General features: G+C 39.5%; 2 protein-coding genes across 3 annotated transcripts in view; both read left to right on the top strand.

The window, feature by feature from the left end:
- LOC134345777 (ubiquitin-conjugating enzyme E2 D2-like) overlaps positions 1-6,546 on the top strand; it is a 49,167-nt gene extending 42,621 nt beyond the window's left edge. The window contains exon 7 of the mRNA XM_063046974.1: positions 4,389-6,546. Coding sequence (XP_062903044.1) covers positions 4,389-4,434 — 46 coding nt within the window. The 3' untranslated portion in view covers positions 4,435-6,546. The remainder of the gene's footprint in view (positions 1-4,388) is intronic.
- Positions 6,547-9,871: 3,325 nt separating this feature from the next.
- manba (mannosidase, beta A, lysosomal) overlaps positions 9,872-17,755 on the top strand; it is a 52,397-nt gene continuing 44,513 nt past the window's right edge. The window contains exons 1-4 of one of the 2 annotated variants that reach the window (XM_063046965.1): positions 9,872-10,174; positions 13,197-13,291; positions 16,548-16,653; positions 17,144-17,314. In XM_063046965.1, coding sequence (XP_062903035.1) covers positions 9,992-10,174; positions 13,197-13,291; positions 16,548-16,653; positions 17,144-17,314 — 555 coding nt within the window. In that variant the 5' untranslated portion in view covers positions 9,872-9,991. The remainder of the gene's footprint in view (positions 10,175-13,196; positions 13,292-16,547; positions 16,654-17,143; positions 17,315-17,755) is intronic. The other variant, XM_063046966.1, reaches the window with a different exon arrangement.

Genomic DNA, 17,755 nt, shown 5'->3' with positions numbered 1-17,755 from the left:
GACAATAGTAATACCTACATCAATACTGTTTTATTGACTGCAGCTTGCATTCGGCTCTATCATACCCTCAGTTCTAATCAAGAAATTCCAAAACCTGGCCCTCTGCACCTCCCTCTGCAACTTGATTCTTGACTTCCTCGCTGATGGTCATCACTAGAGTGCCTCAAGGATGAGTGCTTAGCCTACTGCTGTACTCTTCCCTATACCTACAACTGTCTCACTAGGCACAGCTCAAATGCCAACTACAACTATTGGCAGAATTTCAGATGGAGGCGAGGAGGCATACAGGAGTGAGATAGATCAGCTGGTTGAGTGGTGTCGCAGCAACATCCTTGCACTGACATCTGTAAGACCAAGGAATTGCTTGTGAACTTCAGGGAGGAGAAGTCGAGGGAACACACCAGTCCTCATTGAGGGATCAGCAGTGGAGTGAGCAATTTCAAGTTCCTGGGTATCAACATCTCTGAACATTATCCTGGGCCCAACATTGAGACAATTACAAAGAAGGCACAACTGCGACTATATTTCACTAGGAGTTTGAGGAGAATTAGTATGTCACCAAAGATGCGCTCAAATTTCTGCAGATGTGGAGAGCTTGACAACTGGTTGCATTACCATATGGTATCGAGGGGCCACTGTATATGATTGGAAAAAGCTTCACGAAGTTGTAAACTGAGCCAGCTCTATCATGGGCACTAGCCTCTCCAGCATCGAGGACACATTAAAAAGACAATGCATCACAAAGGTGGCATCCATCATTAAGAGCACCTGTCACCCAGGACATGCCCTTTGGAGTGTGCAGACACACATTCAATGTATCAGGAACAGCTTTTTCCTCTCTGCCATCAGATTTCTGAATGGACCATGAATCCATAAACATGCCCTTAATATTTTGTTTTTCTTTCTTTTCTGCATCACATTTGATTTTTTAGAATATTCTTACTGTAATTTAGTTTTTTAATTATGTATTGCAATGTACTCATGCCGCAAAACAACAGATTTCACCACATATACCAGTCATACCAAATCTGATCCTGAAGAGGAAGTACAGCATGATAGTCATTGTCAAAGACAGTCCTGTTGGAACTTTAAGCTTTTATCTTTTTATAATAGTATGGTAGATCAAAATTCTGTCTTGAACTGAAGTGAGAGCTTACAACATCATAAAAGGAAGCAGTAGGGTGATTTTAGAAATTGAATCTAATCAATTCTTTCTGTTGTGAAAATAATTGTCAGAATTAATTTATCTATTTTGCTAACTTGTTAAATGAGGATCTGATTTGAATGAGGGTGTAATGTACTCAGTTCACTGTGGCTTCTGTGTGAGTATTTCAGTTAGCTGTTCAACATAGGTCTGAAATCTAGCATTTTGGGACTTTTGGTAATGTAGTCTATTTTGTGTGTTGCAGGGCTTGGAGCAGTTAGGTACAATGTAAGACTTGCTGGGGATTAGTTTGTTGACCTTATTTGATTTTTGATCACTAGAATTTAACTTGTTGGCTTTAGTTGGTTCAAGTTGGCAGTACAAAGAAACAGACTAAATTATATGCAGTTAGGGAAACCTCCTCTAAGTTCACCCTGTCAAGGCTCCCCTCAGGATCCTGTGTTGCAGTCATCACTCATCACCTCATTGAATTCAAACCTAGCCTCCATTCATCTCCCATTTATAGGAAGAGTTTAGAAATCTTTACTACTTCCAATGAATTTGCATCATTAATTATGGAGACCACTACTTTAGGTATGCTCTGACCATTGCCTTTCATAACTGGCATCACCACTCTGCTTTTTATTAATGAATTGAGAATTTGTAACTTCACAGAAAATACCAGAGTGGGGAATGCAGTAATTATTTTTGTGTTGGCAGAATGTAACTAATGGAATTTTTCAGGGATTGGTACTTAGGGCCCCATTTCACTATCTGTATCCATGTTTGTCAGAAGGGGCCACCAAATGTCATAGTCTAAGGTTGTTGTCAAAAGCAGATAGGATTGTGAGGGAGGATGATGCAAGGGGGCTGCAAGGGGGTACAAAAGAACTAAGTGGATGAGACCATGGCCAGATATATATAATATAGGAAAATGTGAGATCATTCACTTCGCTTCATTTAACAAAAAAGTAAATTGTTTTAACGGTATTTGATTGGGTAGTGTTGCTACTCAAAGAGCATTTAGCTGTATGTGCCTACAAATCACTGAATATCAACATCATTTGCATTTGCACCAAGTGATTAGGAAGGCAAATAATCATTTGTGTGGTACATTTTGGCCTTTTAGATCAGCAGTGTTAAATATGAAGTTGAGTAAATACAATCCTCTTAAGGACTGAACTGAAATTGTAATGCAGGGATTCTCAGGTTAATAAAAAAAAACAGTAATGGAGGAACTCAGCAGGTCAGGCAGCTCAGGTCAGGCATTGCCCCCGGGGAAATTCACATTGTTGCAGGGAGCACGTGCAAACTCCACATATGGCATCAGAAATAAGCAGTCAACATTTCAGGTAATCCGGGACTGACATGGTCCGCCAGCATCTTGTGTGTTGCTTCAGATTTCTAGCATCCACAATCTCGTGTCTCCATTCTCAGATAAAATCAAGCTTTAAGGTTAGAGAAAGGTTTCCAAAATTCCGAGAATCGGGTTAAATTAGCACTATCTTTATTTTCACTGTTGGAATGTATTAACGATGCAACAGATGGCAATTCAGTCTATTGAACCATCTCTGGCCAATATATGGATTCAGTATACCAATTCAGTTCCATATCCTAATTATTTTCTTGTAGCCTGTTCTCCATACCCACTTTTTCCTCTATGAATCCACTATGATAATTTACAGCTGGCAATTAATGAGTGTTTAGGAGTGGGAGAAAAACAGAGCCCCTGGGGAAATTCATATTGTTGCAGGGAGCACGTGCAAACTCCACATATGGCATCAGAAATCAGTATCTGCTGCTCTGCACTACAGTGCCAGTAATCTGGGTTCAATTCCACTGCTGTCCGTAAGAAGATTTTGTTTTCCCCATGACCACATGGGTTTCCAGCCACATTTAAAAGACAAGTGGGTTAGTAGGCTAATTGTTACGTACGTGTAATTGCAGCCTGTTACTGAACTGTTCTCTAAAAACGAAAAGGAAAATCAAGCTTTAGAATTGTATGTTTTGTTTGAAGAAATATCTGATTCAGGCACTACATTGGTCCATGGCCAAAATGGAGAAGTTCCTTGTTTCAAAAGTAAAGTTGAGAAGGTTTTTCTATTGGTTGGACTTTATGTGGTGCTTGGGCTTTATAAGGTACTGGTGAGGCCACACCTTGAGTGTTGTGAACAGTTCCGGGCTCATCTACGAAAAGATGTGCTGTCATTGGAGAGGGTTCAGAGGAGGCTCACAAGGATGATTTCAAGGCTAAAAGGGTTATCGTACGAGGAACGTTTGATAGCTCTAGGTCTGTACTCGCTGGAATGTAGAAGGATTGGGGGGGGGTGGAATCTCATTGAAACCTTTTGAATGTTGAGAGGCCAAGACAGTGTAGATGTTGGAGGGATGTTTCCCATGGTGGGTGAGTCCAGGACAAAAGGGCACAGCCTCGGGATGGAGGGACATCCATTTAAAATAGATGTGGAGAAATGTCTGTAGCCAGGGTGTGTTGAATTTGTGGAATTTATTACCACAGGCAGCAGTGGAAGCCAGGTCATTGGGTGTATTTAAGGCAGAGCTTGATAGGTTCTTGATTGGATGTAGCATCAGAGGTTACTCGGAATGGGACTGAGAAGGGGGGAGAAAAAGGATCAGCCATGATTGAATGGTGGAACACACTCGATGGGCCAAATGGCTTAACTCTACTCCTATGTCTTATGATGAGGGGGAGAATAGATTGGAATGAAAGTGAAGCCTTTTTCAGGGATTCCCAATAGAAATTATGGGTTTGTTGAGTGGTAGCCTTGTATAATTATCATTTGCAAATGGCCAAATATGCAACTAGCTGTAATAAGCCTCATTGCTTTTGTGTATAGATGCTGCTCATTTACTTTGAAGAGTAATTTTTCTTTTATCTTTATTGAAGTTTTTCCATTTCATTTTTGGAGATGAACAATGTCTGATTCACTTCTTGTCCATCCTGCATGAACATGATCAAAATCTTGAGCTACAATTTAAGTCAGCAACAGAGGCTTAAGAATATTTCCTTGAGTGCCCCTAATGTGCCCTTAGTTTGCTGAATAGATGATTGACTCTCCCCCTTCCTCCTTATCTGTTGGTACTTAAACATATTTCATTTCCTTGATGTGCTTGTGTTAATGGCCAATGTCAGAATTTTTTTTTTGTCTTGGTGTGACTAATGTCTCTGTTTTCCATACAAATGCATCATATGTAAATTAATGCCTCTCCTTTTTATTTGCAGGTACAACAAAACAGCTCGGGAATGGACTCACAAATATGCAATGTGAAACCTGATACCTTGGAGTTCAAATATCTTGCATCATAGCTGGAACAAACTTTTAAATTACTGATTTATGATTTTACTATTTGGCTGCCCCCTTGTAAGATCACATCTTTCATACCCCTCTTCCCATCCCTTAACCCTATCCTCTCCTTATTCCTCCTCCTCCACCCCCATTCACATGCTCTTGTGAGAAGGCAGTTTAGTACTTCGTGCTTGGAAAGACCACTGGATTTCTAATGTAGTTCCATCAATCATCTGAAATTTTGACCTCCTTTATATATGGAGCATGTGTTAAGTGGCCAATACCTTCATAATAACTTGGTTATGAGATTAAAACCAGTCTGTATTGAAATAAGTGCTGATTTTTACCTGAAATTAAATGGGTCAAATTCTTTTCTTTAAAGATTGCTGTATTAATGGGACAGCATCTTTCATTTTCCCCCCAATAAAATAGTATTTGAGTCTATTTACTTCATGCTCATAACTTTGTTATGAATGGTGGATTGGTTCAGAACGTTATAACGTCGACATTAATTAAAATATATGCTGTATTTTATGCATGTTAATAAAAGGAATGACTTAAGGTTTTCGTTGGTTTTACGCAGAATGGAAATGGAAGTTACTGTCTCTTAATCTTCCTCCCCAAGCGAACAAACTCAAATCATTTTGTAAATTTCATTTACAGTACTACTTTTTACAAAACAAAATACAACTATCAGTTGATCTGTTTACCACAACACTTTTACATGGCACTGAGTAATGGTTCTCATTTTATGGTAGACCGATCAACTAATAGCTTGTATTCATTGGGTTTTTCTTTTAATAAAGTTGCATAAACCAATGTTTGAGCAGCCTGGATGAATGGAGTACAACCTTTTAAGGTACAGCTATGTTGAAGTGATGATAACTTTAATTGGTAGCTTTTCAAGGTTATTTATGAAAACAGTTTTGCCAAACAATTCAAACCAGTAGTTTTAAATGCTTTAGTACTCAACCTTGGTTCTCTAAGCACTCTATTCTATATAGAGTTCATGTTCACATAGGAGTACAATGATTATTATTTTTAGTTGAAATTTTAAATTAAAATATAGTACCAGAAATTAATCAGCTATAGGCTTAGTTTGAATTTGAGTATAGGTTGAATGATGTGTAACATGCAGACATCTGCAGCTATAAATTATTTTATATACTTAAAGCTATCTTGTGGGATTGTTGCTAATGTTTACAGTCAGTTTTGTTGAGAGACTCGCTTTTTGTTAAATAATTTTAATTATTGGAAGCCAGAAACTGTAAATTGAAATGAATATGTCCCTATCTTAAACATAGTTTCTCATTTTTTTGACATTTGTTTACAATCTTAAAAAGACTTTTGTGATTTCATTCTTTTAAAAGAAAGAAGGAAGTGAATTATGAAAATCAATGTGTTTCAATTTTCAATGTGTAGATGTAATTCGTAAGAATTTAGAATGATTTTTATATAAACTGTAAATCTCAAGGCAGTAATGTTACTACAATAAAGTTACAGCAAGGGTTTAAAACTAGAAAGAATTCTGGACTACAGCAAAATTGGATTTCGCTTTCAAACTTTTTAAATGATTAGCCTTATTTTACTGGAGTTTTAACTTGCATTTCTGATCTTATTTCTGATCTAGCAGTTGAGTCTATTATTTGATGTAAACTTAGCTCTTGTTTCAGACATTTAATCTTGCTGAAATATTTGTTGATTTTTAAATTTATGGACAACTCTTTGAAGGGGAGGTGGACTGTGAAAAGGTGACATGGTAGTTTACAGTAGCTATTGGCAAATTGTCCCGTGTGGTAAGTATCCCCAATGCAAATCCAGAGATCTCTACACATATAGTAAGTTGTACTTTAGCATTCTACAATTCTATACAACATAAGCACAATGAAATATTTTGGTGACATCTTGGGCTTAAATTATTTGATTTGTTCTAATCAGGCTAAACTTGTCAAATGCTATGGTATTTTAATTCCTTGAAGTCTGTGATTCTTGCAAGACTCAGCATTCTCTTTTCATTGTTATAGTTTTACATGATGCCAGCAATTTGCTTTGGGCTGAATTAATTTCTTCCCTGCCCACCCCCACCCTCCTAAATTGACAATTATCTATAACCCTGTTTCATATCTACCTTATTCTGGTACCAAACCACCAGTGATGCAAGGCTGGCTTCTGATAATTTGAAAGCTGAATGATAGAGATTAGTGGCTCTGCTAATTTCAGGATGATGGTTTGACTGATCAGTTTTTTGTTTTTCTATTTCACTTGACCACTTACACTTACTTTGGAAATCCATTTTTCCATCTTGTGTGGAGAAAAGGTTTTCAGATATACCCTCAATCAGAGAATTTGGTACTTAAAATTATGTATGTGCATGCAGGTGCTGTTCATAAAACAGTACAGCACAGGAACAGTCCCCTTGGCCCACAATGCAGTGTTGAACCAGCTAAAAAGCAAATCAAAGATGCCCAATCCCTTGTACCTACAAAATGTCCATATTCCTCCATCTTTCTTGCATCCATGTGCCTATCCAAATATATCTTAAAAGCCTCTAATGTAGATATAATTTTCACATTTCCATTGGGACTAGTATGTTACCAACGCCATAGTTGGATTGTGCACTTGGAATGGGGTTCTGTACGTTACTGAAGTTATGAACCGAAACACGCTATTGGACTTGATATATAAACAAAGAGAAGCTGAGCCATTTAAAGTTGAACTGTGTTAGGCATACTTTAAAATAAAACCTGTGTGTGAGTGAGTACTTTTGTCATTTGTAGAATAAAGTGAAATGTTGCTGAAGACCAGCAGGGGTTATCTTGTGGCAGAGTGGCCATATTGCGCCCAAGTAGTCAAATCAGTTATTAAATGTCAATGTAACTCAAACCTGTGAAGAAATCATATATCAAGGTAGTCCAAGAATGAGCTCTCAGCTATCCATAACTCTATTAACCTAAGGTAAAGAAAAACTATATACTTGTGCGTGTCCTTTTAATTTTGTCATAAACTGTATTCAAACTACTTGTTATTCTTGAATTTCTAGTATAAATCAGTTAAATCTATTTTAAGTTAGGTGCCTTGAGTTTTAAATCTGCATCATTCAGGTGACCAGGAGTTTTAATTTTTAGGATTAGGAAGTGCTGGGATGGTCAGCATCTGTGCACATAAATGTAGTTATCATTTGAGAAGAAGGTCTCAGACCTGAAACAGTCACTGTTTCCAATTCCTCCAGTTCATTTTTAAATGTTTTGATGTGGGTTATTTTAACAGAATTTCAATGGAGCATTATTCTGAAAATTCCAGCATCTGCAGCATGTTTTCCTAATTTATTAGATTTGATGCAGTAGACTGAAAGAGGAATACTCGATCCTGCTGGATTTTAATAACGATCTAGTATTTCAAGCTTTGTAACATGCTGGGATTTCTTGAACCATGGAAACTTTGGTTTTCAGTCCTTTCCTCTCCACCATTTGCTTTTGTTGCATTGCCTATCTGATACCTAATTTCAAGTAATCAACTTTTTCTTCAATCAAGGGATAGAAACAATCATCTTTCTTGCTTGCCATGTAATCTCCCGGCTCTGATCTAGGGACTACACCAGATTGTGATCTGTTTGACCATAAAAAGGTTAAATATCGCCGATGATAGAAATCTGAAATAATTATGGAGGTGCATGCCAGTAGTAGTTAGTAGAAAAAAAGCATATATGGAAAGATTTCTTATCAATCTGAAACAGTCACACCTGAAATGCTAACTGACCATTGGTTGTTTTAATTCTTACTTCACACACCCCTATTCCTATCTTTACAGCCATTAGTTGCTGAATAATTCTTCTGGCTGTGATCTTCTAAATTTGTATTTATGCCAAACATTGCAGTCGGCACTTTGCACCAGCCCCATTTGCCCATCTCCCTAAGCTTGCACTGTGTACCTGCTAGTCCACAAGTGATTAAAATTCTTGTCTGAATTTTCAGATCTCTCCACCATCACACTCCTCTTTGGACCTAATGGTTCTCTTGCTCATTTCTTCCAGGCCTTGATGAACAACCATGCTTTCACCTAAACATGAATAACAATATCATCTCTTCTCAAAAAATCTATCTTCCCCTCTATAAATTCTGTGCATGTGAATGTTGAATTGTTCAGTGATGTACTTTTTTCAGGCAATTTAATAGGTAATGAATTGGACTGAACCCATTCAACAAAAACAACTCATGTTAGAGCTGCTTTAAATATGTTCTAATAAAAGATTTAATGTGAAAATTATTCAAGTAGAACCATGTGACAAACTAAATAGTTTTGTGCCACTTGCTCTGTTTTTGTGCTCATCCTCCCTCATTTCCCATATGAAAGTAAAAATAAAAAATTATGATGCTGAAGATCTATGATCCTTTACTCTAAATTTTGAAGCAGGCCTGCCCTTGATCTCTAAATTAGATTATGGAATTTTATAGTAAAGGTGGTTATTGAATCCATTGACGCTGTGCTGTGTCTGAAACGGAGCTATTGCACTTGTCTGTTCCCTGTACTTGGTGTTTCCTTATAGAAAATACCCCATTTCTTTGGGAATTACTAACAAATCTGTTTTCATGAAATCATAGCTTTCTACAGTATACTCATGTTGCTCAATTTACTTTAAATATGACTCCACCATGGATATCCAGTCTGAATTCCATGGAGCAAAGTCATATTTGAAAAGTACTGTAGTATTGATCTGTCTATCAATATCTGTCAGTTTTAAATTTAAATTAAAAAGATGTGGGACAACTTTATGCAAGTATAAAACCAACAATGTATTTGGACTGGAGATGGTAAACGATTATTAAACTTAATAAATTTAAGAAAGCAGGAGGGTATTTATCTCATTATGCTGATGCATTGAGTAATGTGTATTTGTTTTAAAGAAGTCAATAGAGAAACTAATTTTGTAAATTTTTTTGCAAAGTTATTTTGTATCATAATAAAAACATGACAACCTGATTCACATCCATGCAGATTTCTACTCCATGTAGTTTATAACGGCGACTGTTTAATTTCACTGAGGAAAAAATAGTGATGCAGGATACATTCATTAAATAACTAAGATAATCGTTGGTGGCTATAGTCCATTGTATACAAAAAATACATCTGCAGGCACAGCTATCTCCTTTTGCTTCTTTACCTCTCCATCATATACCATAGCCTGATCACTAATAGACGTGTGGTATGGGGAAGGTGAAGTTGCAATTGTGTTTTTGTGGGGCTTCAATGTATAATTAGCGTTAGAGGAGCAATGGCGTTCTCTCCCAGTGGTCACTCGCAAATTCACGCCGGTAACCCAATCGTGAAAGTTTGAGGGAGCAGTGTCACGAGTTACAACCGAAGGTCCGAGGTCGGGAACGGCCCATCCCACAATGATGGGCCGAGGGAGTGCCGCACGGTGGGAGGGGTGTGACGAGGGAACAGCGCACTGTGGGGCGGGAAGGAGCGACCGCGCCACTGACGTTTCACCCGCCTTGGCATCGTTCCGGGTGCACGGCGGTGAGGCCGGACGCTCACGGTGATGCCGGCCCCGTACCCAAGGGTGATCACACTGCTACTTGCTGCCGCCAGCGTCGTACACGCCCAGCTCTACAGCCTGAGTGGAAGCTTCTGGGAGGTCCGCAACGGTAACGGAAGCGTACGCGCGCCCGCTACGGTTCCCGGGAACGTTCACAGCGCGCTGCTTAATGGCGGCGTCATTCGGGTGAGATCCCATCGTCTTATCCCGGTGTGCGGAGGAAGGAAAGGTTTTCCCACTGAAACCAGTGGTGGAGGGCGACGGGGCTGGCTGGTGCAGGGAATGATCGGTGTTGAGGATGAGGGGGGTTGGATGGGGAGTTTCCAGTGCTGGTTGTTAAGGTGAGGTGGGGAGTGACCAATGCTGGGGGTTAGAGCAGTTTCGGGAATGACTGGTGTTGAGGGTTAGAGCGATGCTTGCGTCAGTTTGGGAGTGTGAGGTGTCCAGTGCTGGTTGTTAGGATGGTAGTGGGGAATGACCTATGCTGGGGAACAAATTTCACGTCACATGCCGATGATAGTAAACCTGATTCTGATAGTAGTGTAGGGAGTGACCAGTGCTGAGGGTGAGGACATTGTGGGTGGGGGGATGGTGGGTGTTTATTGGTGCTGAGGGTAGGGTGGGGAAGAGCATACGGGGAGGGGTATGTGCCTAGAAGGGGAACAAATCTCCACCAGGATTGGGTCAACTCTGGTTGGGCAGGGTAACAATAAGTGGTATCTAAGGTGCAGCCCTATGGATAGCACTCATTTTTGAGTAACAAGTCTGCAAGTGGTTACACAATCTTCAGAATATGATTCAGCAAATGTTACTGTTCTGTGGGCCATGTAAGTGGATTTCAGATCAAACTGCAAAAGCAAGCCTCATCTGAGTTTTTAAATATACTCCTCCTGGTACTCAGCCTTTGAGAAGGTTCAGACTCCATTCTTTGTACCCCCCTAAAGCCATTCAGGCACAACTTTACAAAATATTCTCCTCTTGCTGGGTGAGTGTAGCTTTTGCTACTCTCAAGATCATAAACCCATTCTGGATATCAGGCTGTTTGATTGGCAACTCATCTAGTATCTCTAAAAAAAAAATTTCCATTCACCGGTAATGCAGTGACTGAAATGCATATCATTTATTTAACGCTTTGTGCTGTCCCAGGCAAATCTTGACAGCAATCCAAAGCCTGTGACTTCTGTCCCCGTGAAGGGCAAGGACAACAAGGGGTCACCACCTCTCCAAGGTGCACACCCCTGATATGAAAGAGTACGTATTTTTTCCATTATCTTTTGATTTAAATCCTGTGGGAGTAAATTCATCAGAAGGACTTAGCAATTTAAGAAAGCTGTTCCGTGGCTTCTTTAGGGCAGGTAAAGATGGCGATAGATACTGACCTCAACTGTTACAACATAATGTGTCTCAGAGGGTAGCACTTTCACCATTGAGATAGGAAAAAAACACAAGATGCTGTCTGGTTTTGTACTGTGGTAGTGCTTCATTATCAACAATTGTATCTAACAGCCTTTTGGGTATACTCACTCCTCATCTTCCTGTAGAAGTTCAAGAAAACATCTGACACCCACCTTCTCCAGGACATTTAGTGATGAGCAATTAAATCCGGGCTTGGCCTGTAAAGTCCACATCCTATAATTAAAAGAAAAATTATTAAAGCCCTTGGCTTGCTCAAGGTAATTGCATTAAGCCAGGTTCCCAACCTGGGGTCCATGGACCCCTTAGTTCATGGTAAGGGTCCATGGCATTAAAAAGGTTGGGAACCCCTGCATTAAGATCTTGTGACACTTTTTAGAAAATTTTCATTAAGATGTCAGTAAGCTCTAAAGTACTTCACATTGAATCAAGCATTTTTGAAGTCTTGTCACAATCACAACTTGGTAGCTGCTTTCAGGCGATATGTAAGAGAATTAAAAGAAGGACAGCATGAAGCTGTTTTGATCATAAACGGAGTTAAACTTTTAGTAATAAAAATGGAGCCAATTAAGGCTTGCGCAATGTTTGTCCTCCTCCTCTTCCTCTTACCCCAACCCCATAACAGAGATCTTAAGATAAAGGTTCCCATCCTTTTATTATGCCATGAACCTCTACCATTAACCGAAGGGTCTGCAAACCCCACACTGGGGCCCCTGCCATAAGACATAGGAACAGAATAGAGTCTGCTCCACAATTATATCATGGTTTATTAATCCCCTCAATCCCATTCTCCTGCCTTCTCTCCGTAATGTTTGACACCCTTACTAATCAAGAACCTATCATCCTCCACTTTAAATATACTTCCACAGCTATTGGCAATAAATTCCACAGATTCTCCACCCATTGGCTAAAGAAATTCATCATCTCTGTTCTAAAGAGATGTCCTTGTATTCTGGTTCTCAAATAAACATTCTCTCCACATCCACTTTATCTTGTCCTTTCAATATTCGATAGGGTTCAATGTGATCCCCCCTCATTCCTCTCATTCAGAGAATGCCAGTATTCTATTGTGTGTATCAGGAAAAGTTTCAGGCATTAGCCCATCACGTATAGAGTAACACATCACAGAAACAAGCCCTTTTTGCCCGTTGCCCATCTTAGGACTGATTTCTTCCATGCCTTGCCTATTTTAGTGCTTCTCTCACTCCCACAGAGAGTTGGTAATCAACTTGGGTATAGGTGGATTTTAAGGGAGGGTTGGATAGGTGACAGGAGAGCAAGGGATGAAACCATATGTTGAAATGAGTGAGATGAAGAAAACAGGAGTGGGGAGGGTTGTCTGGATTATGAACATTATCACAAACTTGTGTAGGCACTGTAGATTCTTTAAGTATTTAATTATCTTTACTACACAAACAGTCTGCTAGAAGAACTTACCAGGTCAAGCAGCATGTGTGGGAGGAACAGAATTATTGACTTCATGGGTCGAAACCATCAGGACTGAAACGATTTTCCCGGGCAGTAGGGATGTTGGCAAAGCTGGCACTTAATAACCATTTCGAGCTGAACTCAAGAAGGTGGCTGCCTCAAATTGCTGCAGTCCTGATGACTGTGCTGCTGCAGTATTACAGGGCAGGGAGATCTCAGCACCTGTAGCCATTAAACTGCATGCTGTAGGCCCTGCATTTATAGATAATCTTAAATACAACAGTTTTTTTTGAAGAATAATCATTAGATGCTATAAGAGAAAAGCTTTTTATGTATATAAATCTTGCTCTTGTTTTTTGAATTATAGGATCCCTACTATAGGTTTAATGATGTGGCCTACAGGTGGATTGCTTTGGACAACTGGACCTACAGCCGGACTTTCACGTTGCCTCCTGACGTGAGGTTGGTTGGTTTAGTAGGGTGAAAGATGCATTTCCTCAAAACTGAGTACCTTGTGAGAGTGGGTGATAAGATGTCCTAGAATCTGATATTTTATTTAACGGCAAATACTGCAACTGAAATGTTGTAACACTCAACTAAAACCAGAAAATACTGGAAATACTGAACATTTCTGAATAGGGAAATATATCTAAAGCACTGAGCTATATACATTAACTTCAAACAAGTGCAATTGAATCTAGAAATCAAGATGTTGGAAATTTGAGATAAAAACTAAACTCTGAAAATGTTCAGCGGGTCAGGCCACATCTGTGGAAAGGGATCTGTTAAGACCATAAGTCATAGGAACAGAATTAGGCCATTTGGCCCTTCAAGTCTGCTGCACCATTCAATCATGGTTGATCCTTTATTCCCCCTCCTTAGCCCCTCTTCCTGTAACCTTTGATGCCATGGCCAATCAAGAACCTATTAATCTCCGCTTTAAATACACCCAACAACCTGGCCTCCACTGCTGCCTGTGGTAAAAATTCCACAAATTCACCACCCTCTGGCTAAAGAAATTTTTCCACATCTCTGTTTTAAATGGACGCCCCTGGGGCTGTGCCCTCTTGTCCTAGACACGTCTCACCATGGTTAACATCCTTTCCACGTCTACTCTGTCTAGGTCTTTCAACATTCAAAAGATTTCAATGAGATCCCTCCCCGTCCATCTAAATTCCAGTGACTAAAGGCCTGGAGCCATCACATGTTCCTCATATGATAACCCTTTCATTCCCGGAAACATCCTAGTGAACCTCCTCTGAACCCTGTCAAGTGCCAGCACATCTTTTCTTAGATGAGGAATCCAAAACTGTTCACAGTACTCAAGGTGAGTCCTCACCATTGCCTTATTAAGCCTCAGCATCACATTCCTGCTCTTGTATTCTTGATCTCTTGAAATGAATGCTAACATTGTATTTGCCTTCCTCATCACTGACTCAACCTGCAAGTTAACCTTTAGACTTTTCTGCACAAGGACTCCCAAGCCCTCTTGCATCTTAGAATTTTGTATTTTCTCCCCATTTAGAAAATAGTCTACACATTTATTTCTTCTACCAAAGTGCATGAATATGCATTTTCCAGCATTGTATTTCATTTGCCACTTTCTTGCCCATTCTATTAATTGGTTATCAACACTGGCGCACCTCAGAAGTATGTGCTTAGCCCACTGCTCTATATATACACATGACTGTGTGGCTAGGCATAACTCAAATGTCATCTATAAATTTGCTGATGATATAACCATTGTTGGTAGAATCTCAGGTGGTGACGAGAGGGCGTACAGGAGTGAGATATGCCAACTAGTGGAGTGATGCCATAGCAACAACCTGGCAATCAACGTCAGTAAGACAAAAGAGCTGATTGTGGACTTAAGGAAGGGTAGGACGAAGGAACACATACCAATCCTCATAGAAGGATCAGAAGTGGAGAGAGTGAGCAGCTTCAAGTTCCTGGGTGTCAAGATCTCTGAGGATCTAACCTGGTCCCAACATGTCGATGTAGTTATAAAGAAGACAAGACAGTGGCTATACTTCATTAGGAATTTGAGGAGATTTGGCATGTCAACAAATACACTCAAAAACTTTTATAGATGTACCATGGAGAGCATTCTGACAGGCTACATCACTGTCTGGTGTGGGGGTGGGAGCTACTGCACAGAACCGAAAGAAGCTGCAGAGGATTGTAAATCTAGATAGCTCTATCTTGGGCGCTAGCCTACAAAGTACCCAGGACATCTTCAGGGAGCAGTGTCTCAGAAAGGCAGTGTGCATTATTAAGGACCTCCAGCACCCAGGGCATGTCCTTTTCTCACTGTTACCATCAGGTAGGAGGTACAGAAGCCTGAAGGCACAAACTCAGCAATTCAGGAACAGCTTCTTCCCCTCTGCCATCTGATTCCTAAATGGACATTGATCCCGTGAACACTACCTCACTTTTTTAATATACGGTATTTCTGGCTTTTTTTTGCACGTTGTTAAACCTATTTAATATATGTATACTGTAACTGATCTATTTATTATTTTTTTTTTACTTTATTTTTTCTCTAATGTGTTATGTATTGCATTGAACTGCTGCTGCTAAGTTAACAAATTAATTTCACGTCACATGCCGGTGATAATAAATTTGATTCTGATCCTGTTTAAGTCCTTCTGCAGCCTTCCTGCTTCCTAAACATTACCTGCTCCTCCATCAATCTTTGTATCATCTGCAAACTTGGCAACAAAACTATCCATTTCATCATCTAAATCATCGATATCCAGCATAAAAATAAGCAGTCCCAACACCGACCCTTGCAGAACACCACTAGTCACTGGCAGCCAACCAAAAAAGTATTGTTTTATTCCCTCTTGCTGACTCCTACCTATCAGCCAATGCTCTAACCATACTAGTCGTCGTCGTCTGAACCCTTAGTGCCCAGGTGGCACATGGAGCCTCCACAAGAGTCTTCCATTTCTGCCGGTCTTTCCATACTATACTAGCAACTTTCTTATAATATCATGGGCTCTTAACCTGGTCAGCAGGCTCGTGGAGCACGTTGTCAAAGGCCTTCTGAAAATCCAAATATACAACATCCACTGCATCCCCTTTATCTATCCTACTTGTAATCTCTTCAAAGAATTCCAAATGGTTTTTCATGCAAGATCTCCCCTTAAGGAAACCATGCTGACTTTGTCCTATCTTGTCCTGTGTCACCAAATACTCCATAACCTCATTCTTAACAAATGACTCCAACATTTTCCCAACCACTGAGGTTAGGCTAACTGGTATATAATTTCCTTTCTGTTGCCTCTCTCCTTTCGGAAAGAGTGGAGTCACATTTACAATTTTCCAGTCGTCCGGAATCATGCCAGAGTTGAAGGATTCTTGAAAGATCATTACTAATGCCTCCACAATCTCTTATGGTCTTATCAGCCAATAAAAAAAATTGTCCTAGAGAATTCTCTGATTTTTGCTAAGCCATGATTCTTCCAAAATTACACTTACCTATTCTTAGACTCCTCTCAGGTGCAATTTTAACAGCAAGGATCCCATGACCGGAGATAGAAAGGAGGTGTCTCCAGTGCTTGGTGGCTGATTCAAACACTCATCTCCTCCCACATTGCTCATCCACCAGCCTATCCTCACTGAATCTCATCTTCATTCTTCTTCCCCAACCCACTGCCCACCTTCAGAAGATTTAAGGCCTGTATAATGTTTCATCATTTCTTTGTTTTAACAGGAAGTGGAAGAGAGTAAACCTAGTCTGTGATGGTCTTGACACTGCTGCTACAATCCTTATCAATAATGTTACAATTGGAACATCTAGTAACATGTTTCACAGATATGTGAGTGAACCCACACAAAACTTATTTAGCATCAACAGGCCAGGTTGAGAATTTTTAACTGGTAATAAAAATATTTTCTTTTGAGTTACACACACAAAGTGCTGGAGGAACTCAGCAGGCCAGGCATCATCTATGGATAAAAGTACGGTCGATATTTCAGGCCAAAACCCTTCAGCAGGACTTTTGAGTTACAATTGTTTTGTTAATTAGTAAAATATTTGGGCAGCTGCTTTAATCAAATCATGCCAGATGATTTGAATCTGGGGATGATATCCTGCATTTATTTCCAGGATAAATGCTTATTATTTCCAATAAACCATCAAGAAAAGAATCTAGTTTCTTTTTTAAGTTTACTTGGCATCAATAATTTGAAGGGAATTTTGTATACAGTATTGTTAAAAGTACTTCAAAGACTGAACTGTTTGTAAATATTAAACCTTAATATTCATGCATTTTAACATCTTTGATTTTGGTTTATTCATCATTTTAGACTTTCGATTCTACTAATGTGATTAAGGAACAAAACTACATTGAGGTGCACTTTTTATCAGCAATTTCTTATGCAGCACAGCAGAATGCTCAGCACAAGGCGTACTCAGTGCCCCCTGACTGCCCTCCACCTCAGCAAAATGGAGAATGTCATGTCAACTTCATCAGAAAGGTGATAATGAGGCTCTGCGAATTGGCAACATTTTGTATTTTGTTTTAGGATTCAAGCTTTTGATCTTTATAATGTGTTATATGGAGAGAAAATATTTTCAGTCCATCTTTCTGTAAGGAAATCTCTTTTCTCCAGCTCCTGCTAAACTTCGGAATCAGAATCACTGACTTGTATGGCATGAAAGTTATTGTTTAGCAGGAACGGTACAGTGCAAAGACATAAAATTACTATAAATTACAAAAATAAATAAATATTTGAAAAAAGGCAGCATGGGGTTTATGGACCATTTAGAAATCTGTGGAGGGATGTAGCTGTTTTCAAATCATTGAGTGTGGTCTTCAGGCTCAAAGAAATAAACAAATTCCATGTTTATGCAAATTAAACAATGAGGAAATATGAAGTTAAGCAAGTTGAAAATGTACAGATTATGTGTAAGGACAA

The sequence above is a fragment of the Mobula hypostoma genome, chromosome 4, assembly GCF_963921235.1.
Source record: "Mobula hypostoma chromosome 4, sMobHyp1.1, whole genome shotgun sequence".
Taxonomy (NCBI): domain Eukaryota; kingdom Metazoa; phylum Chordata; class Chondrichthyes; order Myliobatiformes; family Myliobatidae; genus Mobula; species Mobula hypostoma.
The sequence above is the reverse complement of the archived record's forward strand: the minus strand, read 5'-3'. Positions and strand labels throughout refer to the sequence as shown.